The sequence below is a fragment of the Chaetura pelagica genome, unplaced genomic scaffold (assembly GCF_000747805.2).
Source record: "Chaetura pelagica isolate M959 unplaced genomic scaffold, ChaPel_1.0 scaffold69, whole genome shotgun sequence".
NCBI lineage: Eukaryota > Metazoa > Chordata > Aves > Apodiformes > Apodidae > Chaetura > Chaetura pelagica.
Window position 1 is genome coordinate 2,838,631 of NW_009970724.1, and position 22,049 is coordinate 2,860,679.

General features: G+C 40.1%; 2 protein-coding genes across 2 annotated transcripts in view; one reads left to right on the forward strand and one right to left on the reverse strand.

Moving 5' to 3' along the window:
• Window positions 1-841: 841 nt before the first annotated feature.
• CFAP57 (cilia and flagella associated protein 57) lies at window positions 842-21,626 on the reverse strand. The gene is made up of 21 exons (XM_010006719.1): window positions 21,576-21,626; window positions 20,349-20,629; window positions 19,987-20,167; window positions 18,824-18,976; window positions 17,646-17,785; window positions 16,809-16,974; window positions 16,321-16,434; window positions 15,614-15,826; window positions 14,997-15,170; window positions 13,757-13,918; window positions 13,153-13,308; window positions 11,015-11,108; window positions 9,934-10,124; window positions 8,760-8,933; window positions 8,454-8,612; window positions 7,897-8,040; window positions 6,683-6,799; window positions 5,601-5,735; window positions 5,369-5,518; window positions 1,342-1,468; window positions 842-1,053 (listed from the first exon to the last, which is right to left on the reverse strand). Exons 1-21 carry the CDS (start codon window positions 21,624-21,626, stop codon window positions 842-844), a joined length of 3,294 nt encoding a protein of 1,097 aa, XP_010005021.1.
• Window positions 21,627-21,957: 331 nt separating this feature from the next.
• The window catches only part of EBNA1BP2 (EBNA1 binding protein 2), a 5,253-nt gene continuing 5,161 nt past the window's right edge, over window positions 21,958-22,049 (forward strand). The window contains exon 1 of the mRNA XM_010006720.1: window positions 21,958-22,022. Within this exon, the coding sequence (XP_010005022.1) occupies window positions 21,958-22,022 (65 nt within the window). The remainder of the gene's footprint in view (window positions 22,023-22,049) is intronic.

Consider the following 22,049-nt stretch of genomic DNA (forward strand, 5'->3'; position numbering starts at 1 on the left):
TAAAAAATTTCCTTCCCTCCCCCCCTCCACTACTAGAGAAATTACTCCCTACCTTTTTTTATGCATGAGTCCTTTACAGAGTGACTTCTTAGGAGAATGCCACTGAAAAACCGAATTAAAGGGATTGTTGGAAAAAAGACAAGCGAAGATTAATTTATCAGTTATAGGAGAGCTATGACATAAGGTTTGAACCTTACTCCATATTTTGGAGTCTGAAACTGGGCTGCCTTTTTGTCCTGCTGAAATTATTGTAACAGATGAGACAACACATCTCTAGTCATCAGGCAGAAGCTTAAGCAACAGGCCTGGCTCAGGTGTGATTGACCACTAGTTAAAGGTTGCCCTCACAGGGTAATTGATTTTCAGTCTGTGAGTGGATACCTGCTTGGAAGAACACATCTGTCTTAAGTACAGGTAGTCCTTTGTATGCATATAGGTAAATCAATACTGGAAAATAAAAGGCTGTTGTTGATTTTTGCAGCAGAGTGACACCAACTTAGAATTCTAGCAGAAAATGCTTACAGAATTTGACCAGCTCTTCTGAACTAAGACATGCTATTTTTCAAGAGAAAGGTGCCTACCTGCCCTGGCATGAAGACACAAAGATCACTCTTGCACTAACAGAAATTTATTTATTTTTTCTCTTGGCTCCTAGACCTCACGAAAAGGGCAGATTCCAGGAAAGTAGAAGGGGCTGATGGCATCTTGTGTTCAGAGCAGTGAGTGCTTCGTAAATGCTTGTAGTCTAAGAATACAGGATAGTCTAGGAAGTCTAATCTATGCTGTTGCATTTCATATCTTGCCAGGAGAATTTAACAACGTGAGGTATCCTTGAATCAGGTCATTGTTGCTGAGTCTCATGGCCTTCTTCCAGATTAATCTGAGGAAGACTTCCATCTAAGAGAGACTGAACTGCAAGGATTTGCTCCTTCTCCTGGATTTGGTCTCTCAGGCATTGAATTTCTAGCCGCTGCTTTGCTATGATATTCTCACATTCCTTCTCTGCGTTCAACCTCAGGACAGCTGGGCTGGACAACAGTTCACTGGGGGGAGCTGGAAGATAAAATCAGAGAGGATAGAGCAGAGTAAAGGAAGGTCCAACTTGCAGAGTTCTTTGGCATGATCAAGGAAAGATTTCTATCAGGGCTGAAGGAGTAGAGCTAAATGGTAAGAGTCTGCAGTGTTTAGCAGCTTTCGCAGGTAACGTTACAATATAATAGGTACCATCAGGCAGACAAGCTACACAATATGGAGACAGGAACAGAATCGTTCACCAAGGAAAAAAAGGGCTTCTGGAAAGAGTATGAACAATGTAGAAAACATACAAGAAGCACTATTCACCTGTGACTTTAATTGCTTGCTTTTTCTTGGTTAATTTGAGTCTTGACCTGAGGTCATGTATCTGGGCGTGGGCCTCCTTCAGTTCTTGCCGCAGGTCATTGATTTCCTTAATCAGACTCACATTTTCCTGCAAAAAAACGATATACCCTATGAGGAAAAGCACAGGTACTATCTGGCTCAGCAGTATGTATCTTCACATCCTTGGCAAGGACACAGGACTGTACAGAATCAGTACCACAAGCAGAAGGTACTGTACATTTTTTTGAGCAAGGGCAATCAGTACAGCACACCACATTTCAGATAAGGCCACAGTAGATTTGATAGCAAACATGACTGTATTCCAAACACATCAGCTCAAGTAGTCAATATTTGTTTTGCTTTTCTGACTGCAGCTGCACTCTGAGGCATCATCTTCCTTGCCACAGGGAAGCTCAGGTCTCTTCCTCAACTGACCCAGTTAATTCAGAATTAATGTGAAGAATTCCCATTTCTCCCTCCAGAGAGTGATTTTGCTTTTCACTTGCTGCCATGTGTCTGTTCACTTCTGTATCTCCTTGCAATTCTTCCAAGCCCTCTCCATTAGTTCTGACAGATGTCACTTCCCAATATAAATCATAAGAAGACTTGATATACCTACCACTAACATGCTGTTATGAGGAGAAGCAGGCCATGTATCAATCTTTTGTTCTTTCTTCAGGCAGTTTTCAACCCATAAAAGCTCAGTCCTCTGATTTTTTTAATAGCCTACCACAAAGCATGTTGCTGAAGTACTTGTGATAGCACAAGAGAATGTACTTTACCCCGTGTTTCAACAGGTTCAAAGACTCCAGCAAGATCAGTATGGGTTAATACTAGACAGGGATGATAAAACTGTTGCTCATGATTCAGAAACAGGGGAACCATTAATGAAATATTTCTTGTTAAATTCAAGAGGAGTGGATTTGTATATTTGCCTCTTACAAAGCCAATGAAATACGTTATCACACCAACAGCTAATGCAAATATTAAAAAGTTGCCATCGTGTTTGAACGAAGAATAGTAGTAATTTCATCTACCTGTGGTGGTTTTTTTTATAGTTTTAGAAGACAGCACCATTCCAACCCCTGGAACTTCATCACAACTGGCAATATTTTAAAAAGATAAACAGTCAAAAGGCATGATTTGAGTACCTCTCATAATACCAGTTCCAAGGAACAGGGAACCCAGTAAAAGAACAGGAGATAAGAATGATAATGACATTTTCCTATGAAAAGGGTGTATTCAAATCTTGATTATATTTTTTAATCATAGAATCATAGAATCTTAGGGGTTGGAAGGGACCTAGAAAGATCATCTAGTCCAACCCCCCCTGCCAGAGCAGGGTCACCTAGAGTACATCACACAGGAACGCATCCAGGTGGGTTTTGAATGTCTCCAGTGAAGGAGACTCCACAACCTCCCTGGGCAGCCTGTTCCAGGGCTCTGTCACTCTCACAGTAAATTTTTTTTTCAGATATTCACCTTGAACCTCCTATGCTCCAATTTTCACCCATTACCCCTTGTCCTATCACTGGTCATCACTGAGAAAAGCCTAACTCCATCTCCCTGACACTCACCCCTTACATATTTGTAAACATTGATGAGGTCACCCCTCAGTCTCCTCTTCTCCAAGCTAAAGAGACCCAGCTCCCTCAGCCTTTCCTCATAAGGGAGATGTTCCACTCCCTTAATCATCTTTGTAGCTCTGCGCTGGACTCTTTCAAGCAGTTCCCTGTCCTCCTTGAACTGAGGGGCCCAGAACTGGACACAATACTCCAGATGCGGCCTCACCAATGCAGAATAGAGGGGGAGGAGAACCTCTCTTGACCTACTAACCTACCCTTTCTAATGCACCCCAGGATGCCATTGGCCTTCTTGGCCACAAGGGCACATTGCTGGCTCATGGTCATACTCCCGTCTACCAGGACTCCCAGGTCCCTTTCTCCTACACTGCTCTCCAGCAGGTCAGCCCCCAACCTGTACTGGTGCATGGTGTTTCTCTTCCCCAAATGCAGAACTCTACACTTCCCCTTGTTGAACTTGATCATGTTTCTCCTCACCCAACTCTCCAGCCTGTCTAAATGATAACTTTTGTTGATAAAGATAATTATGTTGCCATAAGAGATTTATGTAAGGCATATGATTCCATTCTTCAAAGTACACCTGTAAAGTAACAGTGCCACCCGAGTCAATGTAGCAGAAATAGACAACTGAAAACTGGTCAGTAACAAAGTACAACGCTTAGTGCAACTGCCTGTATACAGATGCACTCAAGGAGTTTAAGTTTGCAGAAACATCTCAGGGTGCATCCATGTAGCAAGATTTCTCAGTCCTTCACACTGCAAGAAGTACACCAGTTGCACTCTATTTTCCCCTCAGCTACAAGTCACTGACTGGAGGCAGATTGTGCTGACTGTCAGAGACAGGTAGGACATATAGAAAAGATTATTCTATACATGCTTCAGTTCAAGCAGTGTTACTGTCAGATTATTCAGTATGTCTGGTTTTATGTAGCCAAGTGACCAAAGAAGCCATGAGAAATACAGAAGGCTGGAGGAAAAACAAACAGTCTAACAACAAGCAACTTGCCTATTGATAAAAATAATTAAAATTATCTTGACACTTCTAATCATCTGTTGCAGCAGTTGCTAGTGGAACGAACCTATGAATAGTCACCCAAAGAGGAATGCACAGCTTTCAAAATGTAAGCATAACTGAAGAATAATAGAAATACAGAGCTAGAAGGCTGTCAAGATGTCATTTACTTTTTCAAAGCAAGGCCTGACAGAAGGTTGCCTAAGGTAGTCTTAAAAGCCCCTTGTGAAGGCCTGGAAGACCATGATAATTCCTTCTGGATATAAAGTCTTATTAATCTACTAGACTTCAGAGAACTGTTTTTTCTTTGAAGAAACCAGTCTGTTTCTTTGATATCTTCATCTTCCAGATGTTTTATTAATTCAGTTTTAATCACCATTTCATATTAGGCTTACTGATCCAAGACATCAAGTATTATCATTATGAGCACCATCTGTCACCCTATTCCAGCAAGGAAATTCTTCAGGTTGTTTTCTGAGGCCACCTCCTTTTGTGCTAAAGGAAACATCTAACTCACAGAAAGAGTAAAAAAAAAACACCACTAAAACAGGGCCAGGGAAGAAGAAGACTGCTGCCTATGAATAAACAGCAAACACCAGATGACTTAGGAGGCGACTGAGGTCTAACGATCCTGAGGAAGCATAATAAAGTAACAATGAAGAGAGGGCTAGTGAGGGGAAAAGGAAATGCTGACTGAGCAGAAGGAGATCATGGTAAGAAGAGGCTGTAAAAGAGCTGTCCTCCCAGGATGTTCGCTGGGGGACATTAGATCCTCTCATTCCAGTAGAAAACAAATTGGATCTTTAGATTCTTGCAAGGAACAAAGATTCTGATCAAGAGATCTTGGTATGAATTAGGCATAGTTCTCCTGTATTTCTGAACTTCCTCAGAAAACCTGGATGTGAAAGGCAGAAAGCTCCTCTGAATTCAGGTCAGTAGGTGTGGGACTGCGTGTCCAAAGAAAGTACATTTTTTTCTTTTTTTCTTTTCCTCCTCCAAAGTTACTTCCTAAACACCACCACACAGCAAGCACAGGTTGCCATTCAGACTGGTGTAAATGGACAATGCTGGTAGTTACGCATTCTGTTTAAAATAAAAATAAGTATATTAATTTTAAAAAAAATATCCAGGCAGCAGAGGTGGCCTATCTCCTTTTACATTAAGGCGTGGGAGAGAAACAAAGTATCCATAATACAGCAGCAATTTCTGACTTGAGAGATCTTGTACTTTTTGTTCAGAAAATCATAGAACTTAGTAGCTCAATGAATATTATCCTTCAATGGAACAACTTGAAAAACCAAGGAAGCCAACCAGAACTGTTTCAAAGTCCTAAGAAAGCAGTGAGGCTACTAAAGCCTTTTTGTTCAGCTGTCTCCTTCTTCCCTCCCCATACCACAAGGAAAAGGCTGATTACCTGCATGATACGCAAGAAGGCAGCTCTTTGGATTTGCTGATCCTTCACCAACTTCTTTTTTAAAGTCACCACATTCCTCTCAAGAGCTGTCCTCTCTTGCTCTCTCTTCTGCTCCTGCTGCAAATCTGTGTCTACCTCTTCAGTCTCCACCTGAGGGGCACAGTATGTTGCCTCACTAATTACAGTACCAGAGAAATTTATCTGCAAGGAGGAGGCAAAGGCCCTGACTCACCATGTCTGATGGCTGTGCATACTTAGCATAAAGCTCACGGATGCCATTCTTCATTTTTTTTGAATCCTGAATGAAGCCCACACAATTATGAAGATCTGTTTTAAATCGTGTGATGAGAGTTTCCATATCTTGCTTCTGCAAGAATGATATAGGTACATTCTTATTTGGCTCATCAAAGTACTTGATCACATGCAGTTTTCTAGAAAGTCTAGCAGGAAGGCTGAAAGCTCTCATATACTTCACTTCCACTTAATTTTTAAAAAATACGCCATTAAAAAAACTCCTGGGCATGTGAGCACTGTGTATCGAATAGTGGTGATAAATTTTAGCAGTAATATTAATCAAAGATTACTTGTTTTAGGTATTGTAAGTGCCAGCATGCCAGTGCCACCTGAAAACCAGTGCTTTGTTTTCAGGAATGCTATACCCTGCTGTCCTTCCCCAAACCACATACATTCTTATTTAGAAACAACATGCAAACAATTCATGAGAGAAGGCAAGGAACAAAACTCATATTAGACACATACACAACTTGATTTCACCTTAAGATTGACTTCTCACTCTTACTTGGTGTTTACCAGGCCCCTTTACTTGCTTCCACAGTCCTGCACTGCCTGCTAAGCTCCTTCACCTTCGCTTCAGTCCCTTTTCCTCCTCCACATCTGACACACTTGTTGTCAAACAGAAGGGGTTCTTGTCTCCTTCATTAATAAGCTCACCCTTCATTTCATCCTACTAATGCCTATGTATCATTGTAGGTGGCAGCCTACATGCTGCTCCTGTTTAGGCCAAGTGTCCCCAGATTTCAAGTAAGGGCAGGAAAGAGCAGTCAGTGTTAAACCCAGGGGAATGTGTGTTGATTGAACAAAATTACACATAAAGCCTTGGATTTTTAAAATATCAACTCTCTAACCTGGCTGCAGGCTTGGAAGTTTTCTGCATTTGTCCCCACTGACCAGAGAAACTCTAGTCTTTGGCCACAGCATCCCTGAAGTACCTCTTTGCTCAGATTAATGCTTCTACAGTGCTCTCTCTCCACAAATTTCAATATGTAGGACCTGCACAGTGGTTGCACACCATACCTTCTGCCTCTCTCTGTACATCTCACGATCAGTTGCCTTTAGTTTCTGTTGCAGCTGTGTGATGTTCAGCTTCAAATGTGTGCTCTCCTCGTAGAACTGTCCCAGCTCCTTGTCCATCTGAAAGGAAGCAAGAGGAGGAAATCAGGACTAAAAGGAGACAGGAAAAAACATATCAGGAAAGCCAGAGAGTAGAAATACAGGCTTGAGGGAGTAGATCCCCCTTCAGGTTTAATTACAACATGAAAATAGTCAATTTTGGAACAACACTGCCCTCTGTCAGAATATACAGAAACATAAAACCGGATATTCAACTCCCTTTTCAGTTACAGGTATTTAAGTGATGTGATGCCCCTTCATTTATTTGAGCTAAACTGGAGCTTTACTGTTCCATCTTAAAAAAAATAGGTGAGATGGAAATCAATAGTCATTAATGGAAAGAAGAACCTGATACTGAAAAGAAACAAATGCATTAAAAAGCTGTGCCTACATACGTAGAACGTAGGGAGAAAAGCAATTAGGGCATAAGCCAGCATGTACTGGCACATGATGGTGTCCAGAACAGAGAACAGGGCTTTTATCATGGTAGTCTGACATACATACAAATTGTTCATTAGTTTGCATTTTATTTAAAAGACTTTTGTTCTGAATCAACTTGAGTGAGCTAAAGGTATATCTGTGGAGAGATTACAGTGAGTTTCTACCACGAACAAGTTGCCTTTATGAATTTGCTGCAAGTTAAGTATGAATACATGGAAATTTTCCATGGGTCATCTGATGATCAGGAATTTGTCCATGTACCTAACGCATAAACAGAATTATCTTTGCATAAATCTGCAGGAGATAAGATGTTTACTCCCTCTTTCTCAGATCAGTAAAGGCAGTGTCTTGCAAACTCTGCAGAGTATGTGGAGGGCAAGCACATAAGGACAAGATCTATTTTTAAGGAAAATTTATATTGTTCAGAGTTTAGAATGAAATACTGAAAAAGGAGCTTAAATAAATGTGTCAATCCCTGGTAGCATGTGATAGAAAATGAAACAGCAGCTATTGTGTGCAAATATTTTTATTAGCTGTAAAGATATTGAATCAGTGCTGTGTACCCCTGAAAGAAGTCAAGGAACAAACAGGGTGGAGTCCTCCATGAGACTTGCTGGGTTATCTTTGTATTCAGACAAAGGGCTTATTAGCAGAGGCTAAATGAGAGTGTTACTCACCTCACAGATCTGCTCCTTCATTCCTTTGATATAAGTTTCTTGTGACTCTACTTGCTTCTTAAGCTCCTCTATTTTGTGTTCCCGTATGAACTTGAACTTTTCCAGGTCCTGATTTTTCTTTTTTAGGTCCTGTATATTCTTCTCCTGGGAAAAGTAGGTACAGAGATCTGAATCAGACACAGCACTCTCAAACATAGCCCTGGGACAAGGCACAAATATGGTCGAGGTGAAACCAGCAGTCACGGATGTAGTGAAAGAGTGGACTTCAGCTGCACATTTACACAGAGTGGTGGGAAGGGAAGGGGCCAACAATGCAGAGCCAACTGCAGATGGCAGAACAAGGGGCAAGAAACGCAACAACCTTAACTTGAGCTCCCCAAGAAAGGCTTAGAATGTCAGGAAAAAAATAAAATCCCAAACTAAAGATTGCAAATTCTTTTAGTTAAAACTGAATGTTCAGTCATGTGATTTTATCACAACATAATACTATTTTAAAAAATCTGCATTAAATTAAGGGAGGGTTGAATTTGATCTCAGCCAACTGTCCAGTTTTTCACCTTGTCTTGGATAGTGTCGGCTCCCTTCTGAATATCTGTCTTCAGTGACAAGATCTCCTTCTCCAGTGACTTGATAATGCCTTGCAGCTTCTGCTGTTCCACTTTCATATCCTCAATGTCCCTGTTTCGCTCCTTGAGCTCCTTCTGTAGGCTGTTCAACTAGAGAGGCAAACAAGTACAAACAGTTTCCAAAGGCTGTGCACCACTTAGCCATCCTACTCTGTAAGATACACAGTCCTTGGCTATAGGTCTCCAAATGCAGGTCTAATCCTACCACAAAATAAGAGATAAGAGAATAAGAAATACCCTTTTATTCATGACTCCTATTTCTCCTTTCAGTTGTACGTTTGATTCCCTCTCTTCCAAGAGCCGTCTCTCATACTTGATTTTGATTTCCAGGATTTCTTGGTCTTCATCTTCTTCAATTTGTTTCTTAATTTCTTCATGTGCTTGAAGCTGCTGCCTTATCTCCTCCTGTGCCTACAGTGAAGGAAAGCAAAGATTACAGAAGACAACAGTAAGACACCAATAAAGAACAGGAGAATACTTTATTTGTAACTATGTTTCTCCTAGAAGGATCTGTATTTAGTGGACTCTCCAGTTGCAGCAATATAATTTTAGATAACATCTTATTAGGGGATTAAGATAAATTTAAAAACTGTAAGAAAACAAAAAAACTATTTTTTAAAAAAATATTCTTCTTAAGGTTTGGATGCTTAGGAAACTGGCCCAAACACTAGCATCAGCAAAGTTGTTCTGGCTGCAGCAAATACAAACATGAGTTACACTTGAGAAGATCTTCTAAAACTGCTGTTTCTGATGCATTAGGACAAATAACCACTCAGGTTTGCAGCAGTCTGTAAGCCTCTCTTCTCACATTCATTCCTCACATTCTTTCCAAGTTGCCATTGCAACACAGAGAAGCAAATAGTAATGTTGATAGCATTTATTGAGTTTAGATATACAAGCATCAGTTATCTGGCTGTCCTTTGTCAAGCCAAGTCTTTGACCTCAAGGTGAAGGAGTTTTTCTAAGTGCTCAGGGTACTCCTCTTTTTCCCCCTCAAGTTATGCAGACAAGAACCTCAGAGACCCTGGAATGGAATTCACCATTTTAGAAATGTTGTATCTTCACTAGAACAAGGTGACTGAATCTTGCTTTCTTCAACTACAGTAAATGTATCATCTAACCCACATTAAAAAAACAGGGATTCTTGGATCTAGGAGATAAAGAGGTGAAGCTGAGAACGCCCAAGAATATTAATCTGAGCATGTTACTGTCTCAAGGTATGAAGCTCAGAAAAGTTGGTAACTTGGCTGGGTTTTCCTCATTACTATTCTGCCTGTCAACATATTTCCCCGAGGTTACAGGCAGATTAGGATTTGCATGGAGGGAGCCAACCTCTCTTCTCCTAGGAAACATTTATCACAGTTGGAGATAAATTTAGTCAATAGTTCAAGCTGCAAATCAAGTTTCCTACCTCTTCCAGCAGAAGAGATTTCTCCTTAACTATTCTCTCATAATATTCTGTTAGCTCCTCCACAGCCTTGCTTTTGCTTTCTTCCAAATTGTGCAATTGTTTCTCATAATCCTCCTGCATCCTCTGGGATTTCTCTCGCAGCTCCTGGTATTTCTTATTTTCCATTAAAAGTTTCTCATTACTGTCAGATTCTGATAACAGGAAACATATGGAACAGATAAAACTGATAGAAAAGAGAGATGTGTCCAAACCATCCACAGTCATCAATGTCTTACTCTCTACTGTCTTTTTTGCAGCTGGTTGCAGTAAGTTATTCTAAGAAGCACTTCATTGCTTTCTTCATCAGGGGTTTTAGACTCTGTGCCCACACAAATTTTACATCAGAAAACCACTGCTTGAGTTTCCTGCTCTTCTTTTTACTTAACACTTTGCTAATAATGCCTGTTCCAAAACTGTCATTCACCTTTCTCAGCTGTGCCTCCAAATATTCTACTGTATCCCTGCTTACTGCATTGGGACAGAATGTAGTTCTCTTCCAGCTTGAACAAGTCTAAAACATTCACCAAAATCTCCTACTCTGCCATTACAGCAAATTAATAACAGCTAATTTAGGCACTCCCTTGAGATGACAACCATGACAGAGCTATACAACTATAACTGATACAGAATATGGTTAGGAAATGGACTCATTTATGGATGGACTTGGTTTTTTGGTACTAATTTCCAATATTTTTCCTTTTATCTTGATTACAAGTCTGGGATCCATGTTGTGTGCATTGTACATTAGCCTACTTGCTGAACTGTAGGACTTCACTATTCTTGCACAGTGAGCCATAAGATAAATGAAGAAATTACTAATCTCAAAAACCAATCACCCAAGATACAGTGCCCATATACAATTTCTCATCGTGGTCATGTGTGTGGTGCAGCTTAGACAAACGTCTGGCCTGCAATACCTGTAGGACACACATGCATTTTTCCTTGTGCTTCTACTGCAGTGATCCCTCCCTGTCACATGGCTTCCTAGGAATCTAATGCACTTCCTCCAGATTCTAGCTGCAAACACTTGTTATAGGCTAACCTAGATGTTGCACCTCCCTGGCCTGTTTATTCATCAGCTCAGACAGTTGAACCTGGTGGTGTAGCTCCTGTTTTTCTTTCTCTGCCTGTAAAATCTGAGGGAAAAAAACATAAATTAAGAAAAACACATTTTTATTTGAAACTAGGCAAAGCAGTGTCCAAATATTTTGTGCTCTTTCCCATATTGGGGAACACATACAGAACAGAACTTATGTTTGAAGTCTCACCAAAGTTCAGATGCCATGTGCCACTAAGCCAAGTTTTCCCAGGGATTAGTCTGTTAGGACAAGTTACGTAACTATGGAAAGCTAGCAAAATGGAGTTACTATAATACAGAGTACTGCATAATCCTAATCTAACAAGGAAAGTTTGTGAGCTACAAAAGCCGCCACTTCTTTGTGAGTGCCTGCTTGAAGAGAATTTGCAGTTCCACAAATTGTTGTCCAGATAAACTGCTTCCTGTCTCACTAGAAGCAACCTTGAGGTCCTAAAACACTGACATTTGCACAGAATGACATATACTTAAGGAAAGTGAGGTCTGAATGCCCAGCTACCCCTACAAATGATTTAATATTTTAAACAAGCACAAAGAACTGGGACAAGAAAATGGGTGAGAAATTTCCCAGAAAAGTTGGGCATTGTACCACAGGTAAAATTTTTTCACTTTCTTCTCATAACAAGCAGAAATACTCCATTTGCTTGGTGGACACAAGTACTGGAAGGGTTAGCCCTAAGCTTGACCATATCTGTCATTCACTTTAATCTTAACACTGATAGTCAGACAGGATGTACAACTTGCCTGACTAGAAAACTTTTATTCACCTTGAAAGGCACTCCCTTGCAAGACTATAATCAACAAGCCTAAAGATGTTTCAGTTTAGCTGACTTTATTATAACTCTATAGCCAAGTGCCAGCTATGAAAAGGCCTGAAGAACTGCAGAAGAAAACCAGCACAAGTGAAACACAGGTAGAGGAATTTATAAGAAGTGAAATGGCTTTCTTGTTTGAAGGAAAAATAGAAAGGTCTCCTTATTTAAATGCAAAAAACCAAAATGAGAAAAGTCAGAGAGTCTGTGGAACTACTTGAAGGGAACATAAAAAATAATAATTAAACTTTAAAAAAATTTTAAAAATAATCAGAAACCTGCCAGGATGCTTGTGGGGTCAAAAGGCAAGAAAGGTATAAAAGAGGCACTTGAAAATGGCCAGATCATAAAATAATAAAACTAGTAAGTAACTTGGCAGGCTTTCATACTGGAATCCTTTTTTATGTGGAGTCAAATTGAAATACTGCTTGAAAGGACTGTGTACAACTCAACAAAATAAGCAGTAACAAATCACCAGGACAGGATAATACTCATCCAAAAGCCCAAAAAAGAACATGAGGTTGACAGAACTGAATAATGTGATATTTAAGCTCTCACTTCAACCCATCTTACTTCCAGAGAAATTGCTATTGGATCACTTGCTTTCTAACTCTAAAAAGGGTCCAGAAATACAGCAAATTACAGGCCAGAAATCTGGCATGTGCAGCAGATAGATGGACAGGATAGAATTAACACACGCAGATAACTAAGATGCTGGGAAGAATTGTCATGGCTTTTGCCTTTCAGGGAAGTCCTGCTTCATGATCACAGAGAAATCAATAAACACATGAACAGAAGAAATCCAGGGAATATATTTTACTTCTGTTTTCTAAAAGCATACAAGACACCTCAGCAGACATTCTTAAAAAAACCTAAGCAGCCAGGACACAAAGAAGGTGGCATTAAGAAGAATAATCATTGGATCCTGCAGCAGCTGCAGCCTTATATATGACAGAATTTCTAAGGTATGGTCCCTTTACTACTCAGGGGTGATAGAGCTTACAGCTCAATGGCCTCAGGCAGCATGTTATATGTGAAGACACTTTTAGGCTACCTAGAAGAACTCTTGCAACCCCTTGTACTTACAAGAGACTTGACTCAAAGGCAGCTTCATGCTTTACAAATACCAAGAAATGGAATTCCCACCATACTGGAAAAGAATGCTTAATTTTTTCAGAAGCTTTATGGCATCCATACATGTGTAATGCAAGCCTGAATTCAGCTCTTCAGTGAAAGATTTCTTGGTATTTGGTTCTGCAATATGAATCATACCTCGTGTTTCGTTTTAAGGGAGTCTATTTCCTTAGTGAATTTTTCTTCTAATTCTTTTGTTTTTTCATCACAGTACACATCCTTGAGATGTAGCTGGTAGTAACTTTCTGTCTGTAGTTCTTTTACATGAATCTGCAGGTCTAGTATTGTCTGACTCTGTTAGGACATGGATGAGAAAACAGTTTATAAACAGATTATTTACCATCAAGAGCAGCTTGTTAAGCATGTTTTCTTCGCATGCACATATTTAGGAAATACAGTTTTTGCAGAGAATTTTCAGCCAGGCAGACCAAGAAGAAGTTACAGAATAAGGTTCTCTTGTTATCATACAAGACATAACTTCCTTACGTCAAACGATAGATTGGGTAAAATATTAAAGAAAAGTCAAAACTTTGCTCCACACTCACTGTTCACACAATGCGGTTTGCATGTTAATGAGCAGCTGCAGCTACCTGCTGGAACCTCTTTTTATGACAAAAGCCATGCAAGCCCTCTTAAACAGAAGGACGTATAGGAACAGCTAGTCACAAACATCATGCAAATGTCATTCATAGGCTGTACATTAAGAATCCTATGGTTCATGTTCACAAGTTGCTCCTCCTACCTTCTCATCTATATCTGATTTCAGGATCAGCACTTCCTCAGCATACTCAGCTTCCTTTTCACATTCCAGTATCCCATCTCGTTTATCATGGACTTTCCAGATAAATATACAGCCATCCTCTGAGGCAGTCAGCAGAAACAGGTCATCATTTGTTATGAACATCTTAGAAGTAAGAAACAACAAAATAATAGTAGAGATAAAGAAAAATGGAGACACAGTTTGATTTTATACCAATTTTTTCTCCCTACTCCAATTTTGCCTATGTCCTCTGGTCCACCCTGGTCCAGACAACAGGAGAAAGAAAGAAAAGAAGAACATGTGAAGACACTGGATCTGTTTCTGCTCTCAAAGCTGTAGGAAGATTTTTGACAACCTGGAACAGAAAAGACCTTTGAGACAGTAATAGCACAGACAGGCAATTTATATGACAATTCCAAAGGTCTTTAGCTTTCTTCTTAAAAAAATTGTTTGAGGAACAGATAGCTAAATGTTGTCTTTTGAATCTGCAAATAACCTCACCAAGAACCATTTAGCAATAACTGCTGTTACTTCCTCCAGATCTCTGACTGCATGGCCTGGCATAGAGTACCTGGGAGCTGACACAGCGTACAAGCAAGGTAGAAGCAGAGTTCCAAGAACTGAAGTTCATAGCATAATGTTGGGCTGTGCAGCTCTAAATCAAGGTGCTGTATTTGGCTGTGACACTTAAAATGCTCAAATTGCGAACAGTTTTAACAAGACAGAACATGAGGCTCCCTGGAGAAAGTGCACTGACATGCTCAGTGGTTTAAAGCCCTGCTCACCATATCCCCAACTTTCAGATGCTGGTCATCAGCCTTTCAGAATTACACTCTGGCTAGCAGGCCAGCAGTGCAGTCTCTTCTGCTCGTTACTCAGGCAGCAAGTTGCTTAATACATTTATCTCATTCTTCCTTCCATTTGCACAGAAGGTTTTCAAGTCTATATAACTTTATCTTCCTCTTTTCAGAAGAAGTTGTATCCAAGCTCTCCATCAGGGATATGCCATGTTGCATAGTTTGCTGCAAGCCAATTTTTAGCCAACAGCAGCTTATTCAGGGACATCTATTTCTAGAAACAGAACTCCTATGAATGCTGTAATATTAATTACGGCATCCTCGACCTTAGTTTTAACGTATTATGCTATGAAATGGGATGAAGAATCAGCACTAAAGGAGACGTGCAGCTGGTAACAGAAGGAAAAGCAAGTATTTCACATTACCTTTGTAACAGCACCTGCATGGGCCTGATACTCGTTGAAATCCTTTGTCAAAGGTAATGGGTGTTTCATAGCTCGAATTGTCCCCTGAGATGTACCAACAAATACCATCTGCCCAGAATGAGAAACAGCTACTGCAGTATAAACAGCACCAAAAGCAGGCACTTCAAGCTGGATCTAAAAAAAAGCACAACAAGCCACACAAAACCCTCACACTACATTACGTTTCCCAACACTTTTTGATTACTTATTGCACGAGCGGTTGTCATGCCTCTGCCTGCACCAAATAACACAGTTAAAAAACCCTACATGCCTGTAGGAGTGAAGTCATGAACAACAATTAGCATTAAGCTTTAGAGATATGCAGTCTTAACATTTCAAGCCAGGTTCCACAAGTTGATCACTTCTGAGAGATGTAATGGTTATGACACACAATTTACTACTTTTCTGGACAAAAAAAAAAAAAGCACGTAGCCAACAGTGGTAGACACGATACACTTGTACTGCAGCAGAACAGGGGATACAATATTGCCAAGTTAGTTTGTCAGCTGAACTAGAAGACTTTGGGATAAACCCAAGCTATGAAATTTAGCAAAATCCCAGAGTGCTTGTTAGCTCACCAAAGAGTCTGAAATTTCTTTGAGAGTTTGGTCAGATCCAACAGCAAAGATGATGTTGGCATCAGAAGACAGGGCAATGCTGCTGTAGATACAGGATTTGAGCACACACTCTGACTTCCTTTCACCTGTCAACACGTTCCACTCATATACAGCACCATGTGTGTCACAGGAGACACATGTAGCATCGTCTAAGCTCCATTTAACTGCACGTATCTGGCAAAAGCAAAACAGACCAAGGAAACTGATGTGCAAGTTATAGACATCCTGTCTGGAGTCATTTTACTAGTAAATCAATGATAATTTGTAGTAATATTTCTAAGTCTTACTTAAAACCCCCTAGATGTTTCTCAAATGATTCCATTTTAGCATTTTAAAAAAGTATAACCAGTAAGAACTACTTTATGAACACACTGTTAGGAAAAAGCTCATTTCAATAGTAAGTACTACATTGTATTTTTGTAATTTATTACTGGGATATTTTTCCCGGTTCAGCTGCCTGCCAATCATTCACCTTCAGTTTAAGGGTAGACTCTTCAGATGTATCTAGTGCATGCATATGTTGGACCAAAGAAATTTGATTTTTATACTTTTATTTTTAATTTTTGGGCCCATTTCTGATCCAAAACTGTATTTTATATTTTCAAAATGCATCTTATCAACTAGTTCATAATTTGATGAGCTGTATCATATATAATTTTTTTACTAACCTTCCCACTATGTCCTTTCAGGTTATTAATAGTCTCAAAGGTGATACTGGAATAAATTTGAATCACATTTCCATTAACTGCAGCAAAAAGATGGCCTCTGTTACTGAATGAGCACTAGAAAAAGAACATAACCACCCATTACTGTAGATGTAGTGGATAAAAAACCTGATGTATTGAATTCCAATTAATCAGAATGTTACACAAAAAGAAAACTCCATGACATAATTAGTCTCTTACTATGTTCTTAATTGGCGCTTTCCCCTGTAAAATTCAGTCCTTCCTTGAGTATTTCTGAGCAAACTACCCCTTCTGCTGCTTCCCAGGGCCACAGTTACCTAGACTAATTTCCAGTACTTGGAATCCTTTCCTCTGTGCTTTGATATCCTAAAACCTACTAGGAGCTACTGGAGAGGTTTCTATGTTACATAATGTTCTTCACCATTCTGGTCCCTCTAACTTTCCAACTTCATTTCTGCATCATTCCTTACCTCTCTACAGTTCCTCACAGCAATCTCCTTGGAAACATGCAGGTGCTCATACAGCAGACTTATAAATCGTAGCTTGTCAGTAAACCCAACCAGACAGAAAAGGCCAGTGGGGTGAAGTGCTACTGTGTGTGCTTCCTCCCGGTATTCCTTATACAGCTCCAAAGTGCTGAAAGAGAAAACCACTGTGCAGTATGGCATGGTGCAAACTCCCTAGGCACACTTGACAGGACATAATCTGGCCGAATAAGGACACCTGCAGCTACAATCTGACTGTCTTGTCCTTGAGAAAAGGTGTTGTCATCCAGCAAAGGGATGATCACACAGACACTACAGGAAACAGGGAGATCTGAACTTCCTGTTTCACAGAGAAGGTGTGGAAGGTGCAAGACCAAACCCTTATTTACTGTAGTATAATGAAGAAAGCAAATGTGAAGAAACCTACACATACATCTCTTCTGAGATTTGTTTTTCTCCCCTTCACTCTCCATAGAACCTGAAAAGTTGGAGTAATTTTGCTGTGGCTACGGAGCATGAGATGGGACAACAGGATCTTAAGACAAACCTGAAAGAAACATTCCTGAACATATTTTTTTTCCAAATCACATGAGAAGTCTGGCACAAAAAAGGCTTAATAGAAAAGGCTCTGAAGTCTTTTGGCACTAGTTTCAAAGGCACTGCATAAGCACATTCCCCAAATCATTTCAGTGAGACCATGTACATCCCCCACCACACAAGAATTTTACCAGAACAACATTCTCACTTGTATGAGATTGCTGCTGCTGCTTGCTAAAAAAAAAGCAAGAGATAATAAAATATCAAACACAAAGAACTCTTTACTTTGTCTTGTAATTCCAGATGCGGACAGATTTATCCAGGGAACAAGTAGCAAGAATGGGTTTCCAAATACAGATGTCCAGACCAGTGATTGAAGCAGAATGCACTGGGAAATTCAGATAGGTAAAATAAGCTGCCTTCTCCTGAGAAGCAATGAGAACATAAAAAACTAGAAATACTTTGCTGCAAGAAGTAAGTCAGGTGAGAAATCTATCATAGCTCTTTGCATACACTAATCAAAAGATTAAAGGAAACTACTTAATCCTTTCACTGCACCAGTCTGAACATAACAATGTTAAAAACATAACAATGTTAGAATAGTTTTAACTTTATAATTAATGAACAAGAGGAGTAACACAGGGAAGATGTAAGCTCCACAATTCTCATACACTAGTGAGAGCAGGACATAATTGTACGTATCTAAAGAAATGCAGGTTAGATAATGAAATTAAACTGCACCTGCAAGAATTCAGTTAAGGCCTTCTGGTCAGACACATATTTAAAAATAATCAAGTCCTGACTGATAAGCAACTTAACATTAACTTAAGGTTTAGCTATTACATGCTGGAAGTGAAGCACCAGTAAAACTTTGGACTGCATGCAGAAAGAGGAGCTGTAACTACAAAGCCCTTTCCTATAAAGGTCTTCCCATACAGTTGTACTCAGGTTAGGCATTTAACTCCATGCAAGTCTATTTCATTTCTCTTTTGTCTTATTATTTATATTCCTTCAGAGTAGGGAATGTCTTTCATTGGGTTTGTTTTTCACAAAGAGGCTTCACTTCTAAGACTTTGACAACTGTTACTTTAAAGTCATATAAGGTTCCCATTGCTGTTGTGGCTTTACCGTTGCATTAAAGTTTCCATATCTTACAGTGGAGCACAAACCACTACAGTTACATTAGAGACCTCTCTATTAAAGACTTCAGTGGTTCAACAGTGACACACAAACCCTTAAAGAGTCTAAACAGTGTCCTCTACCGTTCTGCTGCATAACATCAGCTTGAACGAGGAGCTACTGAAATACAGCTCTTGGAGAAGCATGGAAAGCTTCCTATCATAAGCTGTAAGGGTTTGGATGCTATTTAATGGAGTTTATGAGAATGCATCATAGAAAAAGACCATTACGATACACCCCTTACTGGACATGATGGCTGTGGAATGTGGTAAGATTGCACTCACCTTCCTCAGATCAGTAGAGGGCATATTAAACATGTAAAGTTGATTTTCACTTGTGTTAACGACCATTGTTTCCTCAGAGGGGCTGAAGCATATACATAAAATGTTCTGTCTGCCTGACTGCATTGGGTCACTGCTGTACGGGTCCTGAGGGAGCTACACAAGAAATGCATCCCATGGGATATTCCAGGTCTCTGTGTTTTAGTAGTAGGCATGCACACACACACTTTTGCTGCCATGTTACTCCAATAAGCATATACATAACCTCAACAGGACAACTTGGAGATAGTACATAACTACTGCAAGGCAGGGAATAGAGGACAAGATGACAAAACTGAATATATAGCATGAGATCCATCTATAACTGAAGAAAAGTATCAGAGGACATTTCAGAATTATTCTTAACAAGTTTGCATTAAACAAAAATGGAAATGGTAGCAGGAAAAACATTGAGGGGAAAAAACCCTAGCAAATGCAAGAATAAAAACTGCATGAAATTTGTGATCTCAGAATAACAGTTCTTTGCATTCAGGCTGATAACAGCCTTATTGCAGGGTCTTGTGCATGGGGAAGATCTGACCTTTTAGGCCCAGAGCACGAAGACTTGACCAGATCATCAGTGTTAAATGTTCTTATCCAGAGACTGCAGTTAGTCAATGCACACAGCTCATTATAGAACAGTTAGAAATCTTACCAGACTACTTTAGAGTGCACAAGTCTTATGACAACTCTCATAAATGTCTGAGGGGAGAAAAGTTTTGTCTTGGAAAAAAACACTGCAGCATAGTTCTTCAAAACTCATGTAGAGTACTTCTTTGATCCAAAAAGTCTCCATAAATACAAGTTTCTTAAAGGCTTCCTGAAGTTTAGTAGTCTCACAGCACGTTTCACATGTGGAAACATGCAGAGTTACCCTGCAAAACGACATCTGTCTCTGCTTTCAGTGTAACCTCTGCCAACTCCTTTCCTTTTGTTATCACCAGGACAGTTAGCTAAAGCTTACAATGTAATTTAGAGATGTGCTGAAAATTATTACTAATGACTGAATCAGAAGGACAAACCATCCCCATCCCTCCCCACCTCCAAAAAAAAAAAAAAAAAAAAAAAAAAGCAAAAGCTTAAGGCCTTTGCTACATAACTGCTTGGGAAAGCTTTTTTTTCCCTACCCATATTTCTTGGCTCTCCTGGTAGACTTCCATTTCCTTGGTTTTCTCAAAGAGAAGAACAACTCCTGGGTTGGGTGAACATGCAAAGCCTTTGGAATAGGCTGCAATTGCAGATATTTGAGGCAAAGAATCCTGTTGTGAACCGTTATCTTCAGAGGCTACTCCACAAGGAACATTAGAACTGCAAGCAGTAAATGCATGAAGACTTAAGAATAAAGCAGGACAAAGCAAAAATATTTATCAATACCAATAAAAAGATTATTATCTATTCATAAGCTAGACAAGAAGGCTGCAAGTGGTCTGCAATGAATCTGCATGCACAAGTATTAAACTATTAAGAATAGTATTTGACAAAGATTTACCTCTCATGTTCTTTTGTTGCATCTTCCAGTTCCCTGGGTGCTTTTTTGTACTCTACACTTATCTCCAAGTGCAGCTGCCCAGTTTTAAACCAGGTAAGTTTGCCTGTGTCAGTGCCACATATAAGATCCTCCTCAGACAGCCAGGCATGGCACAAGTAGTTTTGTGGCTCTTCCCTTCGTAAATTCGTCTGCTTCAAATTTCCTTCACTGTACTTAAAAAGTTTGAAAAAGCCATTTCCTGTGATACAAACCTGTGCATTGTCTTGAGGACTAAAGCTCACCTAAGGAACAAAAGAGAGAGGAATTATCTTCCACAACTATGTTCACAAACAAATATTATGCCTATTCTGAAGAGTTTCAATACCAGACAAAGGAAAACAAGGGAAGAAGGTTCATAGAAACATACAGGAACACAGAAGAGGCTAAGAAATAACCATCTTAACTACACATTGCAGTTTCCCCCCTTTCAAAATTGTGTATATCAATTTTATACAATGCTACAAATACATTAAGTCCATTAAGCTAAGATGCTATCTGAATGGCCATTCAATACCAAAGAAGGAGTCTCTGCCCCTCAGGATTCAAGGACTAAAGGCAACACTATGTGTTTGCTGCTGATTAGCAAGTTTTTCAGGTAGCAATCAACCTGAAAATGGGACCATTCATTCTTAAAGGACAGGAATAAACTCTTTATTTCTGTATTTCAGGCAAACCTTACCACTTTTACATATTAATTCACAATTAGGTGTTTATTGGTGAAAACAGTGGAATAGTCATCTCAATACCCAACATGAATGATAGCAGGGGTAGTTAGACCTCTTTTTTCATGCTCAATGAGACTTTAGACAGCACTTGTCTTTATAGTCACTCTCCTCTCTTTAGAAACTAAACTCATGAAGTCATTAGTTCACCCAATACCTGCTTGTAGCTCAACTGCAGAAAATAAGGCAGCTGGGGATGACCAACCCATGTACTGAAAGCCTCTTACCTCCCTGCAAGAAAGACTCTGAAAAAGGGCATCCCAAAAAGGATACAGGAATTGTGTGAGTGCCATCAGCCTGCTCCCAGCCACCCCTCCTGGGCTAATCCTCTGGTATGAATATTGAACAGACTGCAAGAAGAAAAAGGTGCAGGAGCATGCCAAGAGCTTCCAAGATGTTGTTATGCCTACTGAGCAGAGGCAATATATTTAATGAGCGTTTCTGCAGTGACACGTTACACACTCACTGGCTGGTTGTACTGGCCATAGAACTCATGTGATATAAGAGATAAGGACATGAAAACATCTATTAGGGATCAAGGAAAAAAATAATTTCTCTCTGTGTCCTGCTGCTGGGGAAGGCAAACAGTGCACGGCAAGAAAGGCCACTGAAACAACATCAAATGTGCAGTGTGGAGCCCCCTCCTTCCTTTCGTGCCCTGGACAGAAGCCACACGGCCACAGGGAAGCACATACCTGTGCACATACCCTGCAGACTGGACCGGGGTGCTACCTGGTACCCAGCACTTGTTGAACTAACGTCAGATCCCTTTATCCACCTTTTTGGCATAGTCTGACAGACTCCTAAAGAACCAGCCGTGAGTGCAGCAGGATGTTGGGACGTTGGGGATGAGCCGCAGCGCCGGCCCAGCCCAGGCCTGGGGGCAGCGCGGGCAGCCCCGCACCCCGCACGGGCACGTCGGGCCCGCAGCCCCGGGGCC

Bases quoted from the DNA above. Each gene is read 5' to 3' on its own strand.
- CFAP57 (XM_010006719.1), bottom strand. From the start codon at position 21,626: ATGTCCTTATCTCTTATATCACATGAGTTCTATGGCCAGTACAACCAG. The intron at 11,109-13,152 runs GTATGATTCATA...TTTTTCCCTCAG, and splicing joins CCCTTAAAACGAAACACGAG to ATTTTACAGGCAGAGAAAGA. The intron at 5,519-5,600 runs GTGAGTCAGGGC...TGTGCCCCTCAG, and splicing joins ATGCACAGCCATCAGACATG to GTGGAGACTGAAGAGGTAGA.